This window comes from Durio zibethinus, chromosome 23, assembly GCF_047325235.1.
Source record: "Durio zibethinus cultivar Kanyao isolate XHJ-2024 chromosome 23, ASM4732523v1, whole genome shotgun sequence".
Classification (NCBI taxonomy): domain Eukaryota; kingdom Viridiplantae; phylum Streptophyta; class Magnoliopsida; order Malvales; family Malvaceae; genus Durio; species Durio zibethinus.
The window spans coordinates 6849191-6872775 of NC_143184.1; the positions used below are offsets into that span (position 1 = coordinate 6849191).

A 23585-nucleotide genomic window follows, 5' to 3' on the forward strand; every position below is an offset into this window, starting at 1 on the left:
GTGCAATTAACATTTTTTTTAATGTAATTTTTAATCCAAACACATATCACATAATTAATTTTAATTTTAATATTATGATAATTTATTTTATTTTATTTTATTTTTAAATTTCGTTAGACTCAATCTTTGTAGTCATCCAAATAAATCCTAAATGACTTAAGAATTTTATTAAGAACATTGATAGTTTCTTTTTCTCATATCATTGAAATAAATAAATAAATAAATATATCTATATATATATATATGTATATAGATATATACATGCTAAAATCAAGCGTTCTTTCTATGATTTTTTTTTCTTCAACTGAAAACAATGAAAACTTGCCCGATTTTTAATAGTTTAAAAAGTAATTGACTAACTTCTTGCCTGCACGTTTCCCTATCTTCACGCTTGAAATTGGGTGGGAATTACACAATTGCCATTCGAATCCAAGTGGACTTTGTCCATCTTTGCTGTCATTTCTTTCTTCTTTTGTGAAACGAGAACAAAGTCTATCATAGCCCAAAGGGTCATTACCAACTGGGCCAATGACACTGTAGGAGCACAGCAGCTGCAAGCCAGATGTGCAAGTGCAAGCCCAATTCAAGGAAGCGTTGGCTAAGGTTTTTTTTTTTTTTTTAGTTTTTTTAATGATTAGAGTTTGAATTCTATACCTTTAATCCTAAAATTGATTTCAATATCATTAAATTAATATATATATTTTTTGCAATGATTTAAATTTTGTTAGTATAGCCATGAATCTATCATTAAAGTAATAGTTTTTTTTTTAATCTCTTCCCTGACATTGGTTCTCATTTCTTCACAGACAAAGTATCAGTACGTTAGGAAAAGACTTGAGGTTTTAAAAGAAGACAAACCTTGATTTTGAGACATACCTGTTGCCTTGTGCATACCATCTTTGATGCAGACTGACTAGGTTGTATTTATGTGTTTATGTGAATTGTGCTTTTTTTTTTCCTCAATTTTACTTTGTTATTTTATATCATTTTTTATTATTTATATTTATATTTTTTGTGACTTACGATTTACCTATAGGATAAGATAAAAATGACAATAAGGTAAAAATATCTCATTTAAGTAAATAAGATTAAAAATATCCTTACTCGGGAATAAAAATTTTATTTTACCTTAACATCGGAAAAAGCTCCGAAATTGAAGGACTGACTAGTTTTGCATTTACTTCAACAATTATGACTCAAAACATAGTTTGATGAACCATTGGCACCCTCTCGTCCTCTCATGTGCATGTTGGCAGGTCACATCACCACCCCACTCAAAAAAGTTTGCGACATTAATGCAAATTAATAAAAATATTGAACATGAATAATAGCTTAATTATTGTTTGCTTTACAGAAGATCAGTTTTGCCACTTTAAACAACCCAATAGATTAGATACTCAAATCATTAGAGATTTTAGTGACATTATTCAATGTCTCACCCAAAGGAAACTAAAAGTTTACCAATAAATAATCGTTATTTTGATCATTATTTTTTAATATAAAAAAAATCATAATTTTAAAATAATAAAAGATATTCTAAATTTTAAATTTTAAATACTTAAATAAAAATAATTATATAAATCAATTAAATTTAAGTTTAAATTAATTTTAATAATTATTTTTAGTAATTAACTTTCATAATTCGTCCAATGTCTATATCATCAAAGAAAGTTAATCAAATGAAGAAAAGTTTCACTGCTCGTTGCTTTCAAACAAAGAAATAATTTGTTTTTTAGTGTAAATTAGTTCACAGATTTATGTTTTACATAGAGTTGAAAAAACAAGGTAAATATGCATTGCATTTTTAATTAAGATTAAAAATGTCTCTAAAAATTTTAATTAATTACAACTAACAGTTAATTTACCATTATAACTTCAGTACTTCATCGATAAAAACTATGATAATAAATAATAAAAAATTTATTTAATAGATTAAGTTTTAAGCATTAATTTTTAATCCACTAATTAATTTAATATCTTATTAAAAAATATATGCATAATTGCATATATATTTTATTATATCTTTGATTTAAAATTGATAATAATTTAATCATTTGGAATCTTTTGGGAGAGCCACCAAATTGTGATATTCAAATATAATCTACGAATCCAACCATCGAAATTTTTTTAGTAGTAAGAATATTAATAAAAACAAATTTTAGAAGTGGACAACACGTGTTTTTTTTTTACCATTAAGATTTTTAAAGAAGAAATATAAATTATAAAAACCTTAAATATAAAAAACTTAATATTTTAAAAAGATGGAATAATTGGAAGGGCATCAGAAATGTCTGAACAGAAGCCGACAAACAGAAAAAAATAAAAAAATTTTATTATTAACCTGGAGAAAGACAAACTGTCAGTTTTTATGACAAGTAAGCCGCCATTAACTGTAACGGCGTTAAATTTTAGCCAACAGAATCTTAAGACTGCTATCCCCAGCGCCAAATTTACTATTTCCAATCCAAACTGATAACATTTCACTCGATGGGGGCGATGATGCATTGGTGTGGAAGGAGTGAATTAACCTGCGACGAAATTTTATTAGAAAAAATTTAAAAAAAAAATCCGAGATACGGAAACATACGGTGACTTGGGTTGAGTGAGACATCTGAAACTGAGAAGAAATAGAGAAATTAACAAAGAGAGAAAGGGAGAAGGATAGAATGGTCAAAAATTACCGGTGGCGAGGGTCAATGGTTGATTACCCTCTCTTTCTTCTTTTATGTTTTTCCTCTAAATTCTCTCTTTCTCTCACTAAACCTACCGTCATCTCTCTCTCTTATTCTTCTCTCTTTCTCTTTTTTTTTTTTAAAGGGTCTTTAAAAAGGCTGTAATTTTTTTCTAGGTAATTGTTTGACATCAAAGAAGCTTTTTTTTTTCTTTGTTCTTTTGGGGATTCTGGGGTTTCTTTCTCAAGTTTGCTGGATAGAGAGATGGCAGTAAGTTTTCATCTTTATCTTTTTTTATACCGGTTGGTGTTTTTGTTTTTAGTTTAGTTTACATTATTCTTCTGTTTGTTTCCCGAGAAAATTGCAAAAGACAAAAATAAAGATGAGAATTATGGAATTTTTTGCTTTTCTATTATGTTACTTTCTGTTTTTCCAAAGAGATAAACCTAAGCTAAGCAAGATTGTAGCTCTATTTTGTTTTCTTTTTATTACTTTAATTCAGTTTTATATGATCTATTGAGATTCTGTATTGTGAATTCTGTTTCTTTTTTTTTTTTTTTTGAGGTAATTGATTTACAGAAATGAACTTAGGATGGTTGAGATTATGGGCTTCTGTTTTTTTTGGCTCTTTATTGGTTTATTTTAGGATGAACATATATATCACATGATTGGCTTGTTTTTCTGATTTGGGCATATGTTGTATTCTTTCCCAACTATGGATCAAATTGCCTTATAGAAATTTGTCCCTCGTTAATTTGATAATGCAAAAATTAAAGCATCCAATAATGTGGGTTAAATAGGATAAAAAGGATTGAGAAAATTTCACAATTGAAGTTTCCTCTTGACTGCTAGAGGGGTTTGCCTTTGCCAAGTGTTCACGGTGTGGATGCACATAGAAAACAAATAAATTGATACTAGGAACAATTCAAATTAGACTTTTTTTAGTATAATGGATCATGTTGATCATGTATGCCCTTTGAGCAGGCCCGTTGTTTCCTGTGAGTTACTTATTGAATGACATGTGTTGATTAAAGATTAATATTGTACTGATGGGTTTAGGGTTAGAAATTTCAGTTTATGTGCAGTTTCTGCATCATCCGCAGGTGTTTTTAAGCTATATTCTGTTTTCATATTCTTGTGTCCCTAACTTCTGTAATTTTATTGTAGCAAAAAATCTTTTGGAACCATATGAATATCAGTTGTACATCTATGAGAAGAAGTATAGTTAGATTATCTCTTCTCATGCTTGACTATTCCCTAATTTCATTCTTTGAAAAGCTCATATTAGAAGGGTAACTCTTTGTAGAGCTCATTTGTTTTTTCCTGGACATTGTAGCCCTTCTGAAATAAATCATCCTATGGAAGATGAATTGGTTGGCCTTGTATTTTTTTCAACCTAAGGTTCCAAGAAAAGGATGGACTAGCTAGATTCGAAATTAATTGAAGACAATAAAAACAATAATTATAATACAATCGGTCAAGGTGTGCGTGCAATTAGCAAAACCTTTTTGTCTGATTTACTTCTAGCAAGAATACTGTCTTTCCAGCCTCCATCTTCGGTTGATATTAAAAATGTTGGAACAACTTTGAACAATTTGATGGAGGCAAGCTTTTAAGCAGTGTGAAGAGAGAATGCTTAGTGTATTAGCTTATTTTCCTTCTGAATAGGATTAATTGTTGAGCAATAGAGTGCATTTTGGTAAGATTGATGCCACTTTCAAACGTGAATTTTGCTCAAGGGATATTAATATGGCTATCGCAGAAACCAGAGGTAATACTTGACGAACTTTAAGTTATATGCATACTCGGCTTTATGTTGCTTCAAAAGTCAATAAGATATATTTCGTCTATTACTACAAACCTGACAATTAATATATTCATGTCATGTAAAATATTGATAATTTATATATTCATGTCGTGTTTTAGACGAAACTTGCTTATCACAATTGTCTCGGTACGAAAATATGAAATATATATATATTTTTTATTTTGCTAAACTCATATATGGTTTTTGTTAAAATTTTAAACTGTCACTTTTGAGTTTTTTTTTTTTTTTTTTGTATCTTTTTTGTGTTTTATTATCATGTTATGTTTTAGATTGTCAGGTCTAAAATTTATTGCATGTATTATTCCTTTTGAGGTGATAAAGTATAGTGTTTCACCCTGAAATTTGACCTCTCTGGAAAATCTTCTCACTTTCCTATCTTGAGCCATCTTTAGGTGTAAGGATCTTGGAATTATTTTTGCTCCATCTATGATCTCCTAGTCTTTGTCTTCATTAATAGCAGAGGAGAAATTTATTTGTGTTTTATCTAATAACAGGCCTTTGTTGTCATTGCAGCAACGGTCTCATGTACCCAAGTTTGGCAATTGGAACAGTGAAGAGAACGTTCCCTACACAGTTTATTTTGATAAGGCCCGTGAGGGTCGCAGTGGAGGAAAGATTGGAAATCCGAATGATCCCGAAGAGAACCCAGACTTACATGCTCCAACTGCAGCTCCTCCTGCTTCCAGAGCAAAACCAGGACTGGATGAACCAGTAGGACATAAACCTGCTAGAAGAGCCCATGAGCGTGGAAGGAGCAGGGAAGAAGGTGAACTCAGACAATATGCTGATTCTCCAGCACGTCATGAGAATGTCAACCGCAGAGCTAGTGGGGACTCTACACCTTCACGTTATGGCCGTGAAGTAAGTTCTGCTGAAGCCCCTAAACGAACTACAAGACCAAGTATTGGATCTGAAAATAGCATAGATAGATCACCCCTCCATCACCAGGCTCGTGTCGCAGGGAGAGGTAGCATGGCATCACCTGCCTGGGAAGGAAAGACTTCATACGATAGTAGCCATGCCACTCCTGGGAGATCCAGAATGAGGCCAAGTGCTAGAGGCGATGAAAGTGTAAGTTCTCTTCCTTTTTCCTGTCATTTTATTCTGTCAAAAATAACATAAACTTGAAAATAAGTGATTGTGGATCTTGCTGGTGGGCTTTGAAAATGCCCTTCTATTTCCTCCTTACTACCTGTTTCTTAATGATTCTCTTACTTTTTTCGTTTTCTTTTGCTTCCCAAAAAAAGTCAAACCTAATGCATATCTTATCAACAACTTGAAGTCTTCATGATTGACAACCTACTTGGCGCTTGCCTCATAGAAAGCCTTCTCTTAGATTATGTTCTCATCCAGCCAGAAATTTTTTTGTAACACTTGATAAGGCATCAAATTGGTAATGTATTATGCCCGTTTTGCTTGAATTGGGGTTGATTGTGTGAAATTTTACATTTTTATCTACTCTTTGCCCCTTTCCCCAGGTGATAACTCCTCTTGAGACAAACTAATCCAAATGTAAAAATTTGTCACATTCTTGAAGCTTGTTATTTTCTTAGAACTTATTGCTCATAATCTGGTTTATGGTGTGACAGCCTGATAAAGGTGCTGCTGTTCCAAAATTTGGTGATTGGGATGAGAATAACCCGGCATCAGCTGATGGTTATACTCACATATTTAATAAGGTACGAGAAGAGAGGAACAACGGGGTCAGGGTACCGGGCATGCCAGGTGCACAATCTCCACACAACACTGTTCGGAACCGAAAGCCAAATAACAGCAGTGCTAAGGTATGTTGTTTGGGAACCTCAGCAAGAACTGTGCTTGCTTAGCCTGTGGTTTCTACAAAATCTTATATAATTGCTAATTATATATTTCTTCCATTTCTTTCTCCCCAGAGTTGCTGCCTTCCATGGTGCAGGAAATGAGGCCTGTGAATTTGTGGATTTGTTGCAAGTTGTGTGGAATATTGTAAATACATTGGAGGCTCCTTTAAAGCAGAGTAATTTCACTGAAGTGAGGTTATTATCTCTACATGTGTGCCTTTTTGTGATGATAAACATAGTATTCTGTTTGGTAAACATGTTTTTTTTTTGGTATACCACTTTGCATTGCAAATATGTTTGGTTAGAGAACACCAGATGCAGATTCTTTTATTATTGTATTCTGAATGTTTCGTGTCCATTTTTGCCCTTTCAAGCCGTCCAGGGCTGTGGTTGAAGTCTTTAACTTGGTTACTATCAGCTCAGAACAGTTTCAAGTTTCATCCCACAATCCAAGGCTGTTTGCCACTGATCACGTTCATTTGATCAGGCAGTAATAATACATTAAATTAAAGTGAAAGAAAATGCCAGTCAAACATTGAGTCGGTCATCTAAAGTCTATAATGTTATAAGTTGTAGAGAATCCGAACTCCAACACGTTCCGCTATCCCACTTGTTCTTTTTATTTTCAAAATTTTTTAATCACTATTTCGACGCGAAAGCAATTCAATCCTGACCGTTGATTCTTAAATCAAACAAGAGGATTAAAAAACAAAATCCAATAATCTAACGGCGTCAGTCAAATTAAAGAGCGCCAAAACTTCGCGGTCGCTCAAAACGATTCAAATTTCAAAGAAATCTCCAAAATTCGAAAACCAAATAAACATCACAGCTAAAACAAAAGAGAGCTCCCTCCGTCTCTCTCTTTTCTTATCTGATTTTCAAAAGAAAATTTTAAAAAAGGGTACAGAGAAATTTCATCATTCTTTTTCTTCTTCAAATCCCAGGTACTTACAAACAATCTTCTATTCCAGTTATCTTTCAAGAGAACTGTTCCTTTTCTCCGATTGTTCTTCTGTATTATATTATATCATCAATTTGTAATTTGTTTTTCTTGGTTTTCATTTCCTTGCATGTTTGGGATTGCCTCCTCAATTCTTTGAGTTTTTGTACCCTGTTTAACTTAATATGTATCAAACTACACTATGAGCTGCTTCTTTTAGATCTTAGATTTCGCATGCAATCTAGTCAAATTATGTAAAAAAGAAACAAAGAGGGGAACTTTCTTTCTGGGTCTTCAGCTTTCTCCCAAAATCCATAGTTTTTTTTTTTTCTTTTAACTTATCCAAGAAAGTTTACAATTTTCCATGGAATTTGAGTACCCAATTTAGAGGAAGTAAAAGGAATAAGAGAAGAGGGGAATTTTCTTTCCGGGTCTTAAGCTTTCTGCCAAAATCCCCGTTTTTTTTTTTTAACTTACCCAAGAAAAGTTACAAATTTCCATCGAATTTGAGTACCCAATTTAGAGGGAAAAAATAGAACATGGTGAGGGAGGAAAGAGTAGAATCGTTTTACGCAAGGCTTAGGGAATCGGTTAGGGCATCATCTCTCTCTCCTTTGCTCATATTCCCTTCAACCTCTGATGTGGACTCTCTCTGTGCTCTCAAAATCATTTTCCACATTCTTGAATCTGATTCAGTCCGGTACTCGTGTTATCCGGTGTCTTCTTTTCAAGAAATCCGAGAATACGCTGGTTCTGATTTGAGTTCTTCCTCTGAGGAGCCTGTTACCATGCTTTTGATAAATTGGGGATGCCACCGTGACCTCCAGAAGGATCTTAAGTTAGGGCCTGCTGCGCGGGTTTTTGTTGTTGATAGTCATAGGCCGATTCATTTGCACAACTTGAGTGACCAGAATGATCAGGTTGTTGTTCTTTATACAAATGATGATGAGCGGTTGGCTGATTTGGCGTATGATTTTGAAGTTATGGAGTTGGCAAATGCTAGCTATTGTTTACATAATTCAGAGTTGGATAGTGAAGAAGATGAAGATAGTGAAAGCGAGGACGAGGATGAAGACGAGGAAGGGGGGGATAGGGATGGGTCTAGGAAAAGAAGAAGAATTTCTTCAGAAGGTGAAGAGGAGCCAGCATCTCGGCGTTTTAAGAAATTGAAAAGGGATTATTATCGGATGGGAACTTTCCATGGTAAGCCGTCAGGGTATTTGATGTATGATTTGTCGCATTCTTTGAGGAAAAACACAAATGAGTTGCTTTGGCTGGCTTGTGTTTCACTTACTGATCAGTTTGTTCATGAGAGGCTAACAGATGAGAGGTATGAAGCTGGGGTTATGGAGCTTCAGCAGCACATTAACAGTTTGGGGAATTTGGATGCAGTTACTTCGGTGACTCTTAAAGATGGGACCAAGGTTCGAGCACCTGATTCCTCAAGAATTGCGTATGAAGAAGAACCAAGACTTATGTTGTTAAGAGAGTGGAATTTATTTGATTCAATGCTGTGTTCCTCATACATTGCCCCTAAGTTGAAGACGTGGAGTGATAATGGAATGAAAAAACTGAAGCTTCTTCTTGCACGGATGGGGTTTGCACTTGTGGATTGCCAGCAGAAGTTTCAGTACATGAATAATGAAGTGAAACAGAAGATGAAAGATCAATTTGAACAAATTTTGCCTGAATATGGGCTTAATGATTTCTACTACAAAAGTTTCTTGCGTCTTCATGGTTATACTTCAAAGGTCTCAGCTGCAGACATGGTATATGGAGTTACTGCACTGCTTGAATCATTTGTGCAATCAGATGGCTCTTGTGCTTCGAAGCAGTTTGGGGTGGCATATGATGCACTGTCCCTAAGCAATCTTGATAAGCTGAAAGCTGGAATGCAACAAGCAATCAAGATACAAAGGGCTATTCTTAGGCAAGGAAGTGCTGCAATAACAAAGAGTGGCTGTATCAGGAGTGGGAGAAAGTTTAGGTGGGTGAAGCTTGACGATTCAGTTGATACAAAGCTGTTGGGTCAACCCCAGGCTTTGACTAAGTTCTGCTACTTTCTAATGGATGCCCTGAAGGAGAAAGGAGCTAGGCTGAAGCCTTTGCTTTGTGCCTGCATATGGCAAGAGTCAGCTAAGGTGTTGATTGTTGGGGTCTGTGGAAAGCCTCGCCTTGGAGCATTTCAGGGGAATGCGTTTGGTATTGCGTTCAGGAATGCCGCTGAGGAAACTGGAGCAGAATTCTTCCATGAGCTCTTTGAATCTTCATGGATTGTGTTGGATGCAGGTGCTGTTAATTCTTTCATGGTCAGATTAACTGAAAAGCTTTGACGTAAACCTTTAAATATGTCAGCAATTGTAACTTCGCTGTGTTATTGTCAAAAGATAAACATTTGTTCATTACTTTGAGTAACTTTTTAGCATGTTTGAAATAATTCATAAATAAAAATCTAATTTCACTACCTCAACATGGTTAATTTCTTCCTTCATCTCCCTTTTTTTTTTTTTTTCTTGTTTCTTATCATTAACCGGTCAATTGAAGATTGGCCATTGAAGGGGAACTGCATATGCATATGATATGATAATTCTGGTCAGGTAATTGACTTATTGGTTTATATTTCTTAGTAATGTTGAATTGTTACATTGTGACAATTAGGTAACTGGAAAGGGGCTTTTTGGTGTGTTTGCGATACCCTTATGATAATAATACTAGCACTTATCTATCAGTATCAAGATTTTTGCACGACCGTAAAATAATTTTTTTTTCATTTTTATGAATTTAATTTTTTATTTCTAAATTATCATTTGATGTTAAAATTCAAATAATTTAAGCTTTAACTTTTGATTGTTATGACGGAAATATTTGAATTCAAACTTAATTTGGAACAAATGCCAAAAATGAAGATTTTATTCCATATAAATTATTACCAAAAAACTTGTATTATCAAGTGTATATTTATTTTTTAAATAATTCATAATCCTTTTAATACATGTAAAAAGACATATAAAAACATTTAAAAAAATTCGATTTAAATGGTATATAAAAAACTTAATATCTCATTTCATAAATTTTACTTATTTTCTCAAAATTTTAATATTGCATGACACTATTTTTATTTTATTTAATAATGAATTCATTACTTCGCAAAGATTTTCTTTTGTATTAACAACTAATCCAAAGTTTTAAGCAAAATAAATAAGTATATAAATTATTACAACTTAAAAAAAAAAGGTATATAAATTATTACAAATTTTTTACTTTCACAGCCATAGAGGACGTAGAAAAATTTTCAGTCTCAAAAAAGTGAACGTGCGTAATCACAGATTTGTAAGCTTATGCAAGCCATTACGTAACACGTATTTGAACGGAAAGAGATCAAGCCATGTGGAGACTGTCGAGCTCACAACGACCGCGCGTGAGTGACAATACTATCAATTTCAACGTTTGTGCCTCGCAGTTTCCTTCTTCGCCTCGTTTACTTGGAAATCTTCCTCTGTTTAAAAACCCTAGATAGGGAAAATTTTCACAGGGTTTCTCGGTTTCGCTGCTTTCTTCGATTGCCGATTTTTGGCGAATTTCATGAATTCTTGAAGTGATTCGATTTCGCCAGAATTTCATGGTACAATTTTCGACCTCTCACGCTCTCTCTCTTCAAAGTTTGTTTTTAATTCCTTTTGATTCATTGAAGTGTTCTGTTTGATGTTCCGTTTTCAAGATTTGGGGACTTTTTAGGGCTACATTTGTCTATTCGAATGATGTGAATTTTTAAATGAAATTCGATTGAACTCCTTAAATTTGAAAATTTTTATTCGATTCTCGGTTAATGAATTTTTGTCTTGCCACCGGTTCGAGTTTGAATTTTGATTAAATTTATGCAATTTATGCCCCTTTTAAGAACAATGATTCAATGTTAAGTAATTGTTCATTTTCCCGTGTTAAAATTTTTGATAAAAAAAATCGAACTGGAAATATGGCAATCAATAGTTCAACTCTTTTATTGCTATTTGGACTTTGAAGGAAGCAAAGTTTGTGCAAAAGGTCTTTTTATATGCTAAAATTTTATGGTTAATACTATTCCTATGTTTCTCTTTCACCTTTTTTTAATTAAAAAAAAAAGCAATGAAGTGTCTGTCTGTGCATTTTCTGGACTTTTTTTTTTTTAATTTCTAAATCACGAGGCTTGTTTGCTTGGGCGATGTTGCTATCCAGATTGAACTTTTTATGTGTAAATGTAATTAGCTAGTTTCTTAGACTTCCTCTGTTATTTTTCTCATGAAATCAATTAAATATTTTAGCACTCAAATCAAGTAAAAGAATTGATTGCTTTTATTGAAAACTTGATATTGCATTTAAGGTAAACATGGCTGCGGAAGTTGATTTTTGAGTGTCTTTTAGGTTTTTTTGAGGCTGCAAGATTTGGATAGTGCATAGAAAAATCATAAGCAGAGCATGAGCACTCTTGAAGTGCGGGGGCCTTCTCTTAGAGGGTATCGACGGAGGAAGGCAATGCTGGATCTAAATGTTCCTCCTAGTGAAATCAGGGAACAGGAGGGTACTTCACAACATGCTGGGTCTGAGGAAGTTACTAGCCAGCCCATACAGTTTGCACCACCTGCTGCTATTGATGTTGAGGCTATTGATGATGATGTAATTGAATCTTCTGCGAGAGCATTTGCAGAGGTATGCTTTTCTTGTTCAATAATTTTTTGTTTTCACTTTAACTATACGTGAAATCTGTTTTTTTGGATTCATTTGCATCACGATGACTGTTACTTTTTTTCTTGGGACTTTATGTCAGGCTAAAAACAATTCAAGGAGGAGCCATGGAAGGACAGTTGTTGATGTAGATTCAGGTAGTTAAATTTATGAGGGAAGGATGTTTATAGAACTATCTTTTCTACCATGTGCTACCTGCATTGTCATATGCTTGTTGCATAACAGAAGCTTATTCTGATGCACTAGCTTGTAAATTCATTCTATTTATCTTAATGAGGTGAAAAGATTCGTTGTTAATTGCATTGTTGAGGCCTCATTAACTTAAGGATCTGAAGGTAGATGTCCTGTAAATTATGATCCCTGTCTTGATTTACGTTCTTAATTATTTTGTGAGGTTCAGGGTCCTTAGGACAATTTAGCCTACCCCTTAAATTGTTGAATTTTAAGGAATTATAGTTCATTTTTCTTTTCATATTTGATAAATATCAAATGATTGACAAGAGTAGCGAAGGAACCTGGATGTATTGTCTGCAGATGAATTTTCTGAAAGGGACAAATTAGAGGCAAAACAATCACACTCCAGTATATAATCCAAGTGAAAATCTTGGTGACATTCTGTGCCTTGGAACATGATTAAAAGAAGCTGATGGATCAAATATTTCTTTATGTACTTTTGAGAGTTTCACTAAAATGGAAATAAAACTGGAGGTACATTTAGTAATTTTAATTTGCTTTATGATGTCTCCATATTTTCTTAGAATATCTATTTGGTGTGGTTGCTTTATATTAAGTGCACACTGAGCAGTAAACTCTTATTGTCTACTAATATTTGATAACTCTATAGTCTACTAGTTTGTTGAGGGGATTGTGTTACATACACAATTCTCTGGTTTTTAATTCAAGGCCTGTGGCTTGTGAAGTGGGGTTTATTGGTTGTCAATGGCTCAAGCACAAGAGTAAAGCAAATCTTGACCTCAACTGAGGTGATGTTATTGCTTGGCAACTCTCTGGTGCTGTCCAATCTTATGTTATTTGTGTGACTGCATAGGTCAACCAATTTAGAGACTGGTGGTTTTTTATTTACTTCATTTATTCTTTGTAGTTGAACCCTAGGTTACTTGGTGTCTGAAGTTGGTGTAGCTCACATCTCTCTCCTTCCAGGACAGCCGGTCAGGTCAACTAATAATAATCAGAACAGGCGCAGAAGACTCCCTCCAAGCCCAACAGTTATCAATTGTGATCATTATATCAATTTGGAAAGCATGCCACAGTCTACAGTAAGAGCTCTTTCTTAGTGATTTATTCAAAAGATGTAATGTAAAATATTTTCAAGGAAATATTTTACATATTTGGCTAGTCATTAGATCTAAGATATTCTGATTGGAGATCTCTTTTTATTTTTGTCCATGCACATGCTCTCATGTAGGTGCACCTCTTTTTATTTCATATTTAAGACTCATGAACTATTTTATTGGCAGGTTGAGGAAATTAGAAAGCCGCAGCCACCTCCAAAGGAGCCAACCTTCAATTGTCCAATTTGCATGGGTTCATTAGCCGAGGAGATGTCAACTAGGTGTGGGCACATTTTCTGCAAGGCATGCATTAAAGCTGCAATAGCTGCCCAGGGGAAATGCCCAACTTGCAGGAAAAGAGTCACTGTGAAGGAACTAATTAGGGTCTTCCTTCCATCTGCCAGTTGAATATGAGCTTCATACTTGACTAGTAACGTAAGTTTATTATTCTGTATCTTTTTTTTTTTAAGGTTAATTTCTATTACGGAAAGAATATGAAGTAATAGGTGTTGAAAGTGAATAATATTTATACTGTGAATATTCATTGTGGAAGATGTGCATATCTGCCTCATGTGCTTGGATGCTGTATTTTCATGGATGAGTTTTATCTAAATCTATGTCTGATATGTTACCCGTCTATTTTTCTAAAGCATTTTGTTCACTATAGTGGTATGGGGGCTTGAGGATGTTCTTTCAATATTGTTGAGATGTGGCAGCTATTAGAATGCTATTATGTATTCTTTTAAATTATGTTCTGGTGATGATTCTTCTTTTTTTATTTCAGGGCTAATACAAACTGCCTATGAGAAGAGAAAGATGCAATGGATTTGGGGTATCAGTGGAGTTATTTTTTGAAATTTGGAATTTCTGACGTGCAGTTTTAAACAATGTTTTAGTAGACAATCTTTTTTATTAGTTATCTCAGCAGGCTTTATTTGCTTTCTTATATGTATGCATATCTCCCTGTTGATAACTGGGTCAGCTCAGCTTCATTGTTATCTGAATTAAACTTGGGACTTGACCACTTATTTATGTACAGTAAAAGAAATTAAAGTCAAATGATTTAGGTTACCTGTGTTTGGTCCCTTTAACTGCACCTTATGCTGAGGTTCACGAACTGATTGGTTTCGGTCGTCTGCCTGTTTTTGCTGGAAAAGGTGAATAACGTTAGGCAAGTTGGGTCGGATTGAAAGGTCGTAGCCTAAGTATCCTTTGTCGGACTGCAGTCCTAAATCCTACGCTTGACATGACCCTATTCCAGTTTTAAAAACAGGCAATTATCAGCCTTAGGCTTGAGGTAGGCTGAATCAACTTTGGTAACTTTAATTTTTTGATGAACATGGAGGGCAATTTGTTTTAAATCTATTATTATTATACGTATCTAGATAACTTTTTTAATTGTTTGGATGCTTACGTATTTATAGAACCTGCTTTGCCTCAAAATTGACGAGAGATGATTACAAGGCAAACAACGTGAGAAGCTTGTGAGCTTTCATTTATTCAAAGTGCGAAGGCACTAAGAGTCGGATATCCATTAGGTTCAATAAACTATAAGGAGTGTTCCCCCTACTCAACACTTTTAATTAACACCGCGACGACAAGTTCTCTCTGCGGTCACGGGAATGGGTCGATGGCATTGCCATCACCTTTAGTCACTTCTGTTCGCTGTCCATTGGCCTTATTCAGTGGTTTCCCAGCTTTAGGTGCTCCATGGAATGGTGATAGACCTCCGCGGCACCCTCCAAGCCAAGGCGGCTTGAACAGGGGAAGTGGCCAACCAAATAAATGAAGACCCCAAGGACCAAGGAGACTCTGGGGACTCTAAACTTCGTCTCTGGCTGGCATTTCCCTCCCTCCTTCAGTCAGAAGAGTGGGCATAAGAAAGAGAAGAAAGAATGTTGCCTTGGCGATTTTCTTCTCCGTACCGACTATTGCTTCTGTCTTTCAATCTTTTGCATGGAACCCCGTTTTATATTGCAATTCTGATGTTCTTTTACTTGATTTGCGGGGTATAATTACTGCATTATGCAATGGAGAACTTGGTTATTTTAGAAACCTTCAAATAATTATTACCCATTGGCCATGGCAGGTGATGATGCTAAACTGCTAATCAACGCTACGGGACCCATGATTTGCTATTAAATGTGTACGTCTTAGGCTGTTGTGATTGTCGCATATGAAAATTTTAAGCATCTTCATTGATGGATATGGTCCCCCAAGATTAAATTGTAGTAAATGGGATTTGCTTTTGGATTAAGCATTTCTCTTTACATGGAGCCTCCTAATGTCTAAAATTCGTAAATTACTGTTTGGAAGTGAAGATGAAGCGGTTGAATGTCTGTCAACCTCACTCACATTTCCCAGCGGTTGCCTTCGTGCATGCTAAAATATGTGTATGCCTGTAAAGTAAAATAAAATCTATCCAAGAAGAAATTAATGCTTTTCTCAATTCACATGGAGGATTGGTTTGTTTAAAGACGGAAAATCTTGCTGTCATCCTTTAAAAATAAATGCAACCTATATGAGCCATCAGCCTTCGATGGCCGAATTCGAAATACATGAAAAGCTGAAAACGTGGAATAACCGAATTGCCCTTAAAAACTCCGCTCCAGACAGCAACAAGCGGAAGAGGCCGAAGATTTTTGCTGAGGGGCACGGCTGGAACCGGCAAAACGACGACGTCTTCTGCTCTTGCGGAGGCCACCAAGCTCGGCCACATCAATATAGGGGATTTGGTCAGGGGGAATAACTTTCACGACGGCTGGGACGTCGACGTTCAGTGCCACGTCATCAAGCATATAATTTTGGCTATTTTTTTTGGTGGACTTTGATTCTATACATCGTTTACTATGTTCTTCGTTAGCTTTTTTGTTTTAATTTATGGGGTTTATTCCTGATTTTTGCTTGTTTTTCAACAATGATTTAAAATCAGAAAATCTGCTACTTGAAAGTTTTCAACAATGAATTAAGTCAATTAGCATTAGTAGTATGCATTTGATTTTAATGTGTCCAAGTCTGAAGGTCTGTGATGGAAGAAGGGGGAAACATTGAAGATTATCATGGTTGTAATTTCTTTCCTCAACCTTAATGATGGTTTGATCTTGTGGAAGAAGTGCCAGTGCTCTGTCCATATGATTTGAGTTTCCAGTTCATTTACTTGGGTTTTTTCCTTTCGGTCTCAAAAACTCTTTTTCTGGCAGAGGGTTGCAAGCTTTCAAACAATATACAGTGTGAAATCTTTCAAGCTATGTTGGAGGAGGCAAAAGAAAGTTACCCAGACGATGGATATTGTTAATAGCTCTAAAAGAGTAATAATATTGAGGACATCACTAGAAATTTTGCAACTATAACATATTGGATCAGATGTTGGCACCACCAACATCTTGAATGAATACAATTTTCGTAATCTACCCTGCCTATGCTGATTCAACACGTTAAAAAGTAGCTGCAAATAGGGCTTAGTTAGTCATGTATCATGTGTGTCTCTATTAAGGATTGCTTTTAGCTTGAGCTTTAGCTCTGATATGAGATCAGTTAATTTTGGTAGTTTGGTTATTTTCATGGACTGATCTCGGTTGTCGGAATGTATGGGATTGCAATGTTTAGTTTTGTGTGTTCTTTTTTAATGGTGTGTTAGTGTAACTTTGATAGTTCAAGGATGCATGGTGATCACTGATCAGTGATAGACCATTATTTTGTAGGTTTTCCTTGTTTTAAAAAAAATTATTGCCCTTTTTTCTACTTGTAAAAGAAATGTTCATCTCCGATGATGGGCTACCTCATTAGACTTGAGTCTCTAATACATTTGGATGTGGATGCAACGTGCTTTATTTGCCTTCGTCGGTTTTCTACGGGGGATTGCTGAAAAATGATCTATACACTTTACAAATCTGTTTTAAAGTAAAAGATTCATAAATCGAAATTTCAAATCTTATTTATTAGGTTACCTAGTCATGAACCATTGCTGAAGAAAAACAAACTAAAAGTGGAAGTAGTGGGTGCATCAATGATAAATGTTTATAGCAATTTTCTATTGCTATACCTAATTCAAGCTCCACGCCACAATACACACCCTACAACTACTGAGTTTGAAGCAAAATCCTTTGGGAGTGAATAAGAAAATAGAAACACCCAAAAATCAAAGACGTGAAGCTGAAAATTGAGGAAAAGTTTAGTAAAACTAATTTACTCATCTCGCAGGTTTCTTTCTCTATTCAGTACGAGCTCGATTCATTTCCTGTCCATCACTAGACAATCTCAAGAGATGCAAAAACTGAGGGCAGTGCTCATTGTCTTCTCTTGTAGCTGCAGACCCATTTGTTCCATGAAGCTCTGATACTGTTTCAGTACCCTCCACTGGTTCTGGACCGGTAAGCGAATCAACCTCATCATCCTGTAGGCATTCCCGCCTGTAATCCAACGTTATGGTTTGCACTTCGTTGGTGTCAATGATCTCTCGAGGCATGCTCTGCCAAACAGACATGCATATTTGTTAGCTTATAATATCAACTGGAACGGGTAAACCAACCACTTTTGGACATTGAAAGTCTACAGAAAAAAAAGAATTTTAGGATGTCCTCTCTACTGACCTTCAGAACCCATCCAATGTAGGTGACATTATTGACATGATGGTTCATGTCCAGATCAGCTACTCTTGGCTGCAAATTTTGAAAGCACACTAATAATTTGAAAGAATATACAATTTGATTATTGCTTAGATAAATCAGATATTCTTACCATAAGCCCTAGCTTGGAAAACTGAACAGGATCTTCTAATTTGCCAATTTTCTTCAAACTTTTATTGTTCTCCTCTGGAAATGCTAATCTGTAAATGCCAAAAGAGGATCAATTAAATAAGAAACAATATATCCCTTGAAACAAATAGCATAAATGAGAACAGTGAAAATGTAACTTGAACTTATGAAGTCAGCTATACTAACATACTGATAAACGAGTTGAAAATTTTATCCTGTAAGCTGGAGATTGTACTGTCTTCAGCATTTTCACAACGTTTCATACAACAAAAAATCCCGATCTAAAGTTTCCAATAACTTGAACATTTAGTCCACCATCTTAAAAGATTAATTTCAAATTCCGATGAGTCAGTTGACATGAGGCATTTATACTATTGAGTACCCTATCCAGCTTCAGTCAACTTTGATCACGAAGTGGGGCATTCAAAGCAAATAAATTCAAAAGTTCTAATATGCAATTACAACGGACTGTCTTCATGTTTACCAAAATGTTCCTAATCTCTTCTTGGCAAACCACATTAACAGACTGACATCAAATTTAACAGTTGAAATCATTGAGCAATTTCTAGTGTCACTGACCTGACCTTAAAAAACTGTTTAGAACTGTACTCCAAATAACCCAGTTCCAAGAATCTTCAATCACATTTTTTATATGTAAAAGGAGAGATTCATTAATAAAAATTCTTAAATTGGCCTCTCTTAAATCGTTTTTGAGCCTTTCAGGCTAGACAAACACATATTTTCAAGCCTCGAAAATCCTACGGGAATTGTTGCAATTTTTTACAACTCAGTTGATGTTAGGCACTTATTCTATCAGGCATCCAACTTAAGTCACAACTTTGATATAGCATTGGGCATTAGCAATTCAGAAATTGGATCGAATAACACAAGGAAGTTACTTAATGGAGAATAATCATGTCATCCTTATTCAGCATCACATTAAATGAGGTAATTAAAGAAATTAAAAATGCTATAATTTAGCCTCCAGGTAAGGAAAAGCACCTACCGAGGTTTTCGTGGAAAGTGGACTAAATGTTTCTTCCTTGACATCATCACTAACTTTCTGTAGCCTCCTAGTGTACTGGTTCATCATCACCCACTTGCTGAAATCAAACCACATGAGATTAGCTTTCAGAATACATCTAATCTTAAGAAATATATAAGAACACATTAATTCCGATCAGCATAGTCAATCTAGAAAAGATATTGCACAAATGAAGAAAATCCCAATGGCATTCATGATAGAGACTTTAACTCAAAATAGAAGTATAATACAACAGGAAGGAACCAGATTATACAGATGGGCGAGTGCAGCAGGTTTTGCAGGATGAACTATTCGCAGGACAGAATCTAAACAACCACTGAACAAATTCTAACTTTAATGTAAATGTTCACCGTGGACCATAATGCCAGGGATTCAAATGGTAGTAGTCATATTTTCAGTCATGTCGTGTTTGTCACGATTGCGGATATAACGGAGATTTTTCGTGATCATTACGGCTATCGCGGTCATAAATTTTTTTAAATTTTGTTCAACTTGCTATAAAATATAATAATTTTAATTATTAATCATAAAACCTCTTATTTTATGATTTTTAAAGTAATTTATATCATATCATGTGTTTTATTTATTTAAAAAAATATTTATCGTAAAATATTTATATTTAAAAAATTATTCATATGATAATTAGAAAATAATAAGAAATAAATAAACATGTGAAAAATAAATAATCATAACGAATGATATATTTAATTATTTAATTACCTGCTTATCAAATTATTATTAAATTATATTATGCATAAATCAAATAATAAGTGATTAAACATCCATAAATTAAATAAGAGCATTACTATTTATAGGCCAAGAGAATTGCTTTTTATGAGCTTACAATAAATCAAACTTGACAGCCTTCTGCCTTTTGATTAAATTGCACAAACATACAGAACTTTTCATCCCCCCACCTTGCATTAAATATTTTTTTTTCTAAACCTTCATCCTCATTCCCATCTCTCAGTTCTCTTTTTTTTTGTTTTATGTGTGTGCTATTTACTCGTTTCCATCAACCTCAAGTCTCACTTTCATCTCTTGTATTTCATTTTAAGTTTCAGCAACTCCTGTCCCTTTCTACCAATGCACCGTAGCTCAATCCAATTCTAAACACACAAAATCACAATAAATTTGAAAATTAAAAAATAAAAATAATTTGAGTGCTGCATTAATTACTTACCTTAAACTGTATATCTTTGATCTTGATTGAAATTGAATTTGAGAGAATTTATATTTTTGAAAGTTTTGTGAGTTTTTTTTTGTTTTGAATTTGTAAATTGATATTTATTTTCTTTTTTACTGTTTTTTATTTTAAGTTTTTAAACCGAATCAAATGAAAATTTTTTTTTTGAATTTTTGAATGAAAAACGGAGTAACAGACAACAACAGATTGTTATTATTGCTATTCAATGTTACGTCGTAATTCATGACTGCGATATATTCACTATAGACGAGATTCAAACTCTTTTTTTTTTTTTAATAACGATGACGAATGGTAGCGTAACCTGAAATAGCACTGTTATACCACTATTTAAATCTTTGCATAGTGCATAAAAGATTACAGTGACCTCCAGTCTTTTCATGTTATGAATATTCTAACATGCACAGAAAAGGCTACAGGGGAAGAGGGTAGGGGGGAGAGAAATCAAGATGACCTTGTAGCTCTTCCAATAACTTCACCGGTAGCAAAGTCCTTTAGAATCCAGTCCCTTCTGATTCGAATTCTTCCCTCATTTTGGCACCATGTTTCTATTTCAATCACATCTCTCCTACGCCACAAAATCAACATCTAACTGTCAAAAATAAATTAGAAATGGAAAACCAGAATAAATGTTGTTAAATGAACGACACAAATACCCACCAAGCAGGGTATTTGTATACTTCGATGTGCATGCGGGTAGTCACCCATATGAGATGCAATTTTCTCATGGTGGGAGAGGTAGCAAACCCATCTCTTGAAAATCCAACATTTTGAGCATGATTAACTCCAACCTCCTGTAAAGAATAAAGAAACAAAATTTGAAAATGTGGTATGTCTCATTTTATACACAGTTGCTAAAACTTGTCACCAGGGTATAACTAAATTAACAGACAATTTGCAGGTACAAACTGTATATGGAAACCAACCATTGTTAAATGACCCAACCAAAAAAGGAAAGAGCAAAACCTAAGGTAGAGTTCCTAAAGTGAGGTTTGTCAAATCCTATAAAAATGAGTAAATAAAAATTAATTCAAAGCTAAATAATCCTTTTTATAAAAATTTACCAGCTTCAACATTTAATTTTAGCTTGGCTAAAAGAATAAAAAAGTTATAAAGTTTTATATTTTTATTACATCCAAATAAACTTTAAACATTTAATTTATACTCAAATATGCCATTAACTTATTACAACTTGTATTTAAATAAATCATTAATATAAATCAATTCTTTGTTTAAAATAAAGACTTATTCAGATGCAAATAAAAAATAAAAAATTATTTAAATATAATAAAAATATAAAAGTTTATTTTTAAAAAAAAGTAAAATAATTGAAGGGCTTTTTTAATATTTTAGCCTTTTAGCTTTTATTGAATCAATTTCAATAGCAAAACTTACAAACTACACAGAATAAGATTCAATGCACCCAAATCAATTTTTTTTTCTTACCAAAAAAAAATGCACCCAAACCTACCAATACAAAAAAAAACCAAGAAAGTGACCATCAGAAAAGGCATGAAGTTCTGTAACATTTTCCAACAGTAAAGTCCAAAAAAAAATCGAAAATTGACAATTGCATGTAAATAAATAAAGCTAAACTAGCATACCTCTTAAAATCCCAACTTTTTTTTTCTCGCTAATCCTCAAATTTCAACTTTGAAAAACAATCCCAAAATGCATGAAAACAAATAAAAATAACTTCAAACTCCGATTTTGAAAAAAAAAAGAAGATAAAAAAGATACCTGCAAGAGATTAGCAATGGTTTCAATATTGGCAGTTTTGTTAATCCCAAGCTCATACCACCTCACAATAAACTTTTCTTTATAAGACAACCCATCTTCCGTCAAGCTACCCAACCGGAGCCAGTCAGCCAAACTACCCAATCCGGATTCGCTCGAATCCGTCCCAAATGGTTGCTGGCCCGACGGAACGGCTTGAACCGGCGTCAGGTTGAGTCTGCAGGACGGAGAGCAGGAGACCACGACTGGAGTACGCCGTGAAAGGAGAGTGGGTCAGGTGAACCCACGAATCGACATTGAGCAAAGGCCTTAATTTGGTCCGTCACATAGCAAGAAGAAAGATTCAACATCTCTCTCTCCTTCTGCTTTTGGCAACAAAGACAAGAACCCTTGCTTCACTGCCTCAGCTGGTTTTCTCATGTTCGCGTTTGCTATTTTTTTGGTTTATTTATACTGTGATGGGACCGAGGAGGAACTGTTGTGGATTGTGGGGACACAGACAATGGTTTCCAATTACGACTGGGTTTGGACATAAATTACGAGATTACCATTCTTCGCATGTGATTCATTGACTTTTGTTTTTAAATTTCCAGATAGAAGCTCCACGTTTCCTGCTCAATAATTTAGCAATTAGTATAATTGAATAATAATCATTAGTATTTGAAAAACAAAAAAATATTATATTATATAATTTGTACCAAAAAAATATTACCAATCCAATCCTCATCACTATTGGAATTTTTTGATTAAGTCATAAAGAATTTTCTTTATTTTATTTATTTTATTTTAGGATTAATTCAAACAAATTTATAAAAGAATTACCTTCCACGTATATTAAATTGAATTGGCCATAATGGATGAAACTTTATCCAAGTGCAACACGCAATTGCCTTGGATAATTATTTTAGAAGTTGATTGGCCAATTCATATGCTCTTATCTCTTGTTCTAATTTCAATTGTCAATTAACCAATAAGATGGGAGAAAACTTTGGGGGGAAGTTAATCATTCCACCAAAACAATTACTCCAAAAAAACAAAGATTAGCAAGATAATCTCAATGATAAGTCCAAGGCGACTCCAAAAGTATTAACAACACAGAAGTGTTCTTAGTTCTCTCAAAAAAAAGACACTATCTGTTTAATTAAGGTTTAGACTATGAAAAATTACTCAACTTCCCTACTTTTAATTTTATTTTTAATTAGTGAATGGATCTAATTATCTTATGCTTGTCGAAGATTTAATTGTATTTTATTAACATAAGACAAATTTTTTGATGAATTAATTAAGTTGGAATCAAATTGAGAGAAAGGAGTGAAGTGAGATTCATGTGTCACGAATTTAAGGAAGAGTCTTGAATCTCACATCAAATATAAAAAAATGGTCACTAGGATATAAAAGAGTTCACACCATCTCTTTTTTATGAGACGTTTTTTGTAGGATAAAATTGTGAAGTCAGAAAGTCAGAATGGACAATACCTCACAAGGGTGTGAATCGTGATAGATAGGCTGATCCAGAATACTAGATGAGTGAATGCTCGGGTCCCGGAGCTGCACGGGTCGAAGCTTAAGTCTCG

The 23585-nt window shown here is 34.1% G+C and overlaps 3 protein-coding genes and 1 pseudogene across 5 annotated transcripts; 3 read left to right on the forward strand and 1 right to left on the reverse strand.

Moving 5' to 3' along the window:
* The first annotated feature begins 2619 nt into the window (after positions 1-2619).
* On the forward strand, positions 2620-6678 carry LOC111314412 (RPM1-interacting protein 4-like). 2 transcript variants are annotated; one of them, XM_089752438.1, is made up of 5 exons: positions 2839-2942; positions 4341-4443; positions 5014-5571; positions 6090-6284; positions 6393-6678. In XM_089752438.1, exons 2-5 carry the CDS (start codon positions 4381-4383, stop codon positions 6420-6422), a joined length of 846 nt encoding a protein of 281 aa, XP_089608564.1. In that variant the 5' UTR covers positions 2839-2942; positions 4341-4380; the 3' UTR covers positions 6423-6678. The 2 variants fall into 2 exon arrangements, with proteins under 2 accessions (XP_022771491.1, XP_089608564.1); XM_022915756.2 differs by lacking the exon at positions 4341-4443 and having other exon boundaries at positions 2620-2942.
* Positions 6679-7098: 420 nt separating this feature from the next.
* LOC111314411 (uncharacterized) lies at positions 7099-9722 on the forward strand. The gene has a single exon (XM_022915753.2). The coding sequence runs from the start codon at positions 7800-7802 to the stop codon at positions 9591-9593; it is 1794 nt and encodes a 597-aa protein (XP_022771488.1). The 5' UTR covers positions 7099-7799; the 3' UTR covers positions 9594-9722.
* Positions 9723-10579: 857 nt separating this feature from the next.
* Positions 10580-14342, forward strand: LOC111314416 (uncharacterized). Of its 2 annotated transcripts, none has more exons than XM_089752484.1 (6): positions 10580-10882; positions 11659-11943; positions 12062-12116; positions 13093-13256; positions 13458-13706; positions 14056-14342. In XM_089752484.1, the coding sequence occupies exons 2-5, from the start codon at positions 11713-11715 to the stop codon at positions 13677-13679; spliced, it is 672 nt and encodes a 223-aa protein (XP_089608610.1). In that variant the 5' UTR covers positions 10580-10882; positions 11659-11712; the 3' UTR covers positions 13680-13706; positions 14056-14342. The 2 variants fall into 2 exon arrangements, with proteins under 2 accessions (XP_089608610.1, XP_022771495.2); XM_022915760.2 differs by having other exon boundaries at positions 13141-13256.
* A 2819-nt stretch (positions 14343-17161) lies between these two features.
* Positions 17162-22431, reverse strand: LOC111314415 (oleoyl-acyl carrier protein thioesterase 1, chloroplastic-like; annotated as a pseudogene).
* Between the last annotated feature and the right edge of the window lie 1154 nt (positions 22432-23585).

Excerpts from the sequence above, each read along its gene's own strand:
- LOC111314412 (XM_089752438.1), top strand. The coding sequence starts at position 4,381 with ATGCCACTTTCAAACGTGAATTTTGCTCAAGGGATATTAATATGGCTA. Across the intron at positions 4,444-5,013 it reads GGCTATCGCAGAAACCAGAG|CAACGGTCTCATGTACCCAA; the intron begins GTAATACTTGAC and ends TTGTCATTGCAG. Across the intron at positions 6,285-6,392 it reads CAAATAACAGCAGTGCTAAG|AGTTGCTGCCTTCCATGGTG; the intron begins GTATGTTGTTTG and ends CTTTCTCCCCAG.
- LOC111314411 (XM_022915753.2), top strand. The coding sequence starts at position 7,800 with ATGGTGAGGGAGGAAAGAGTAGAATCGTTTTACGCAAGGCTTAGGGAA.
- LOC111314416 (XM_089752484.1), top strand. The coding sequence starts at position 11,713 with ATGAGCACTCTTGAAGTGCGGGGGCCTTCTCTTAGAGGGTATCGACGG. Across the intron at positions 11,944-12,061 it reads CTGCGAGAGCATTTGCAGAG|GCTAAAAACAATTCAAGGAG; the intron begins GTATGCTTTTCT and ends ACTTTATGTCAG. Across the intron at positions 13,257-13,457 it reads AAAGCATGCCACAGTCTACA|GTTGAGGAAATTAGAAAGCC; the intron begins GTAAGAGCTCTT and ends TTTTATTGGCAG.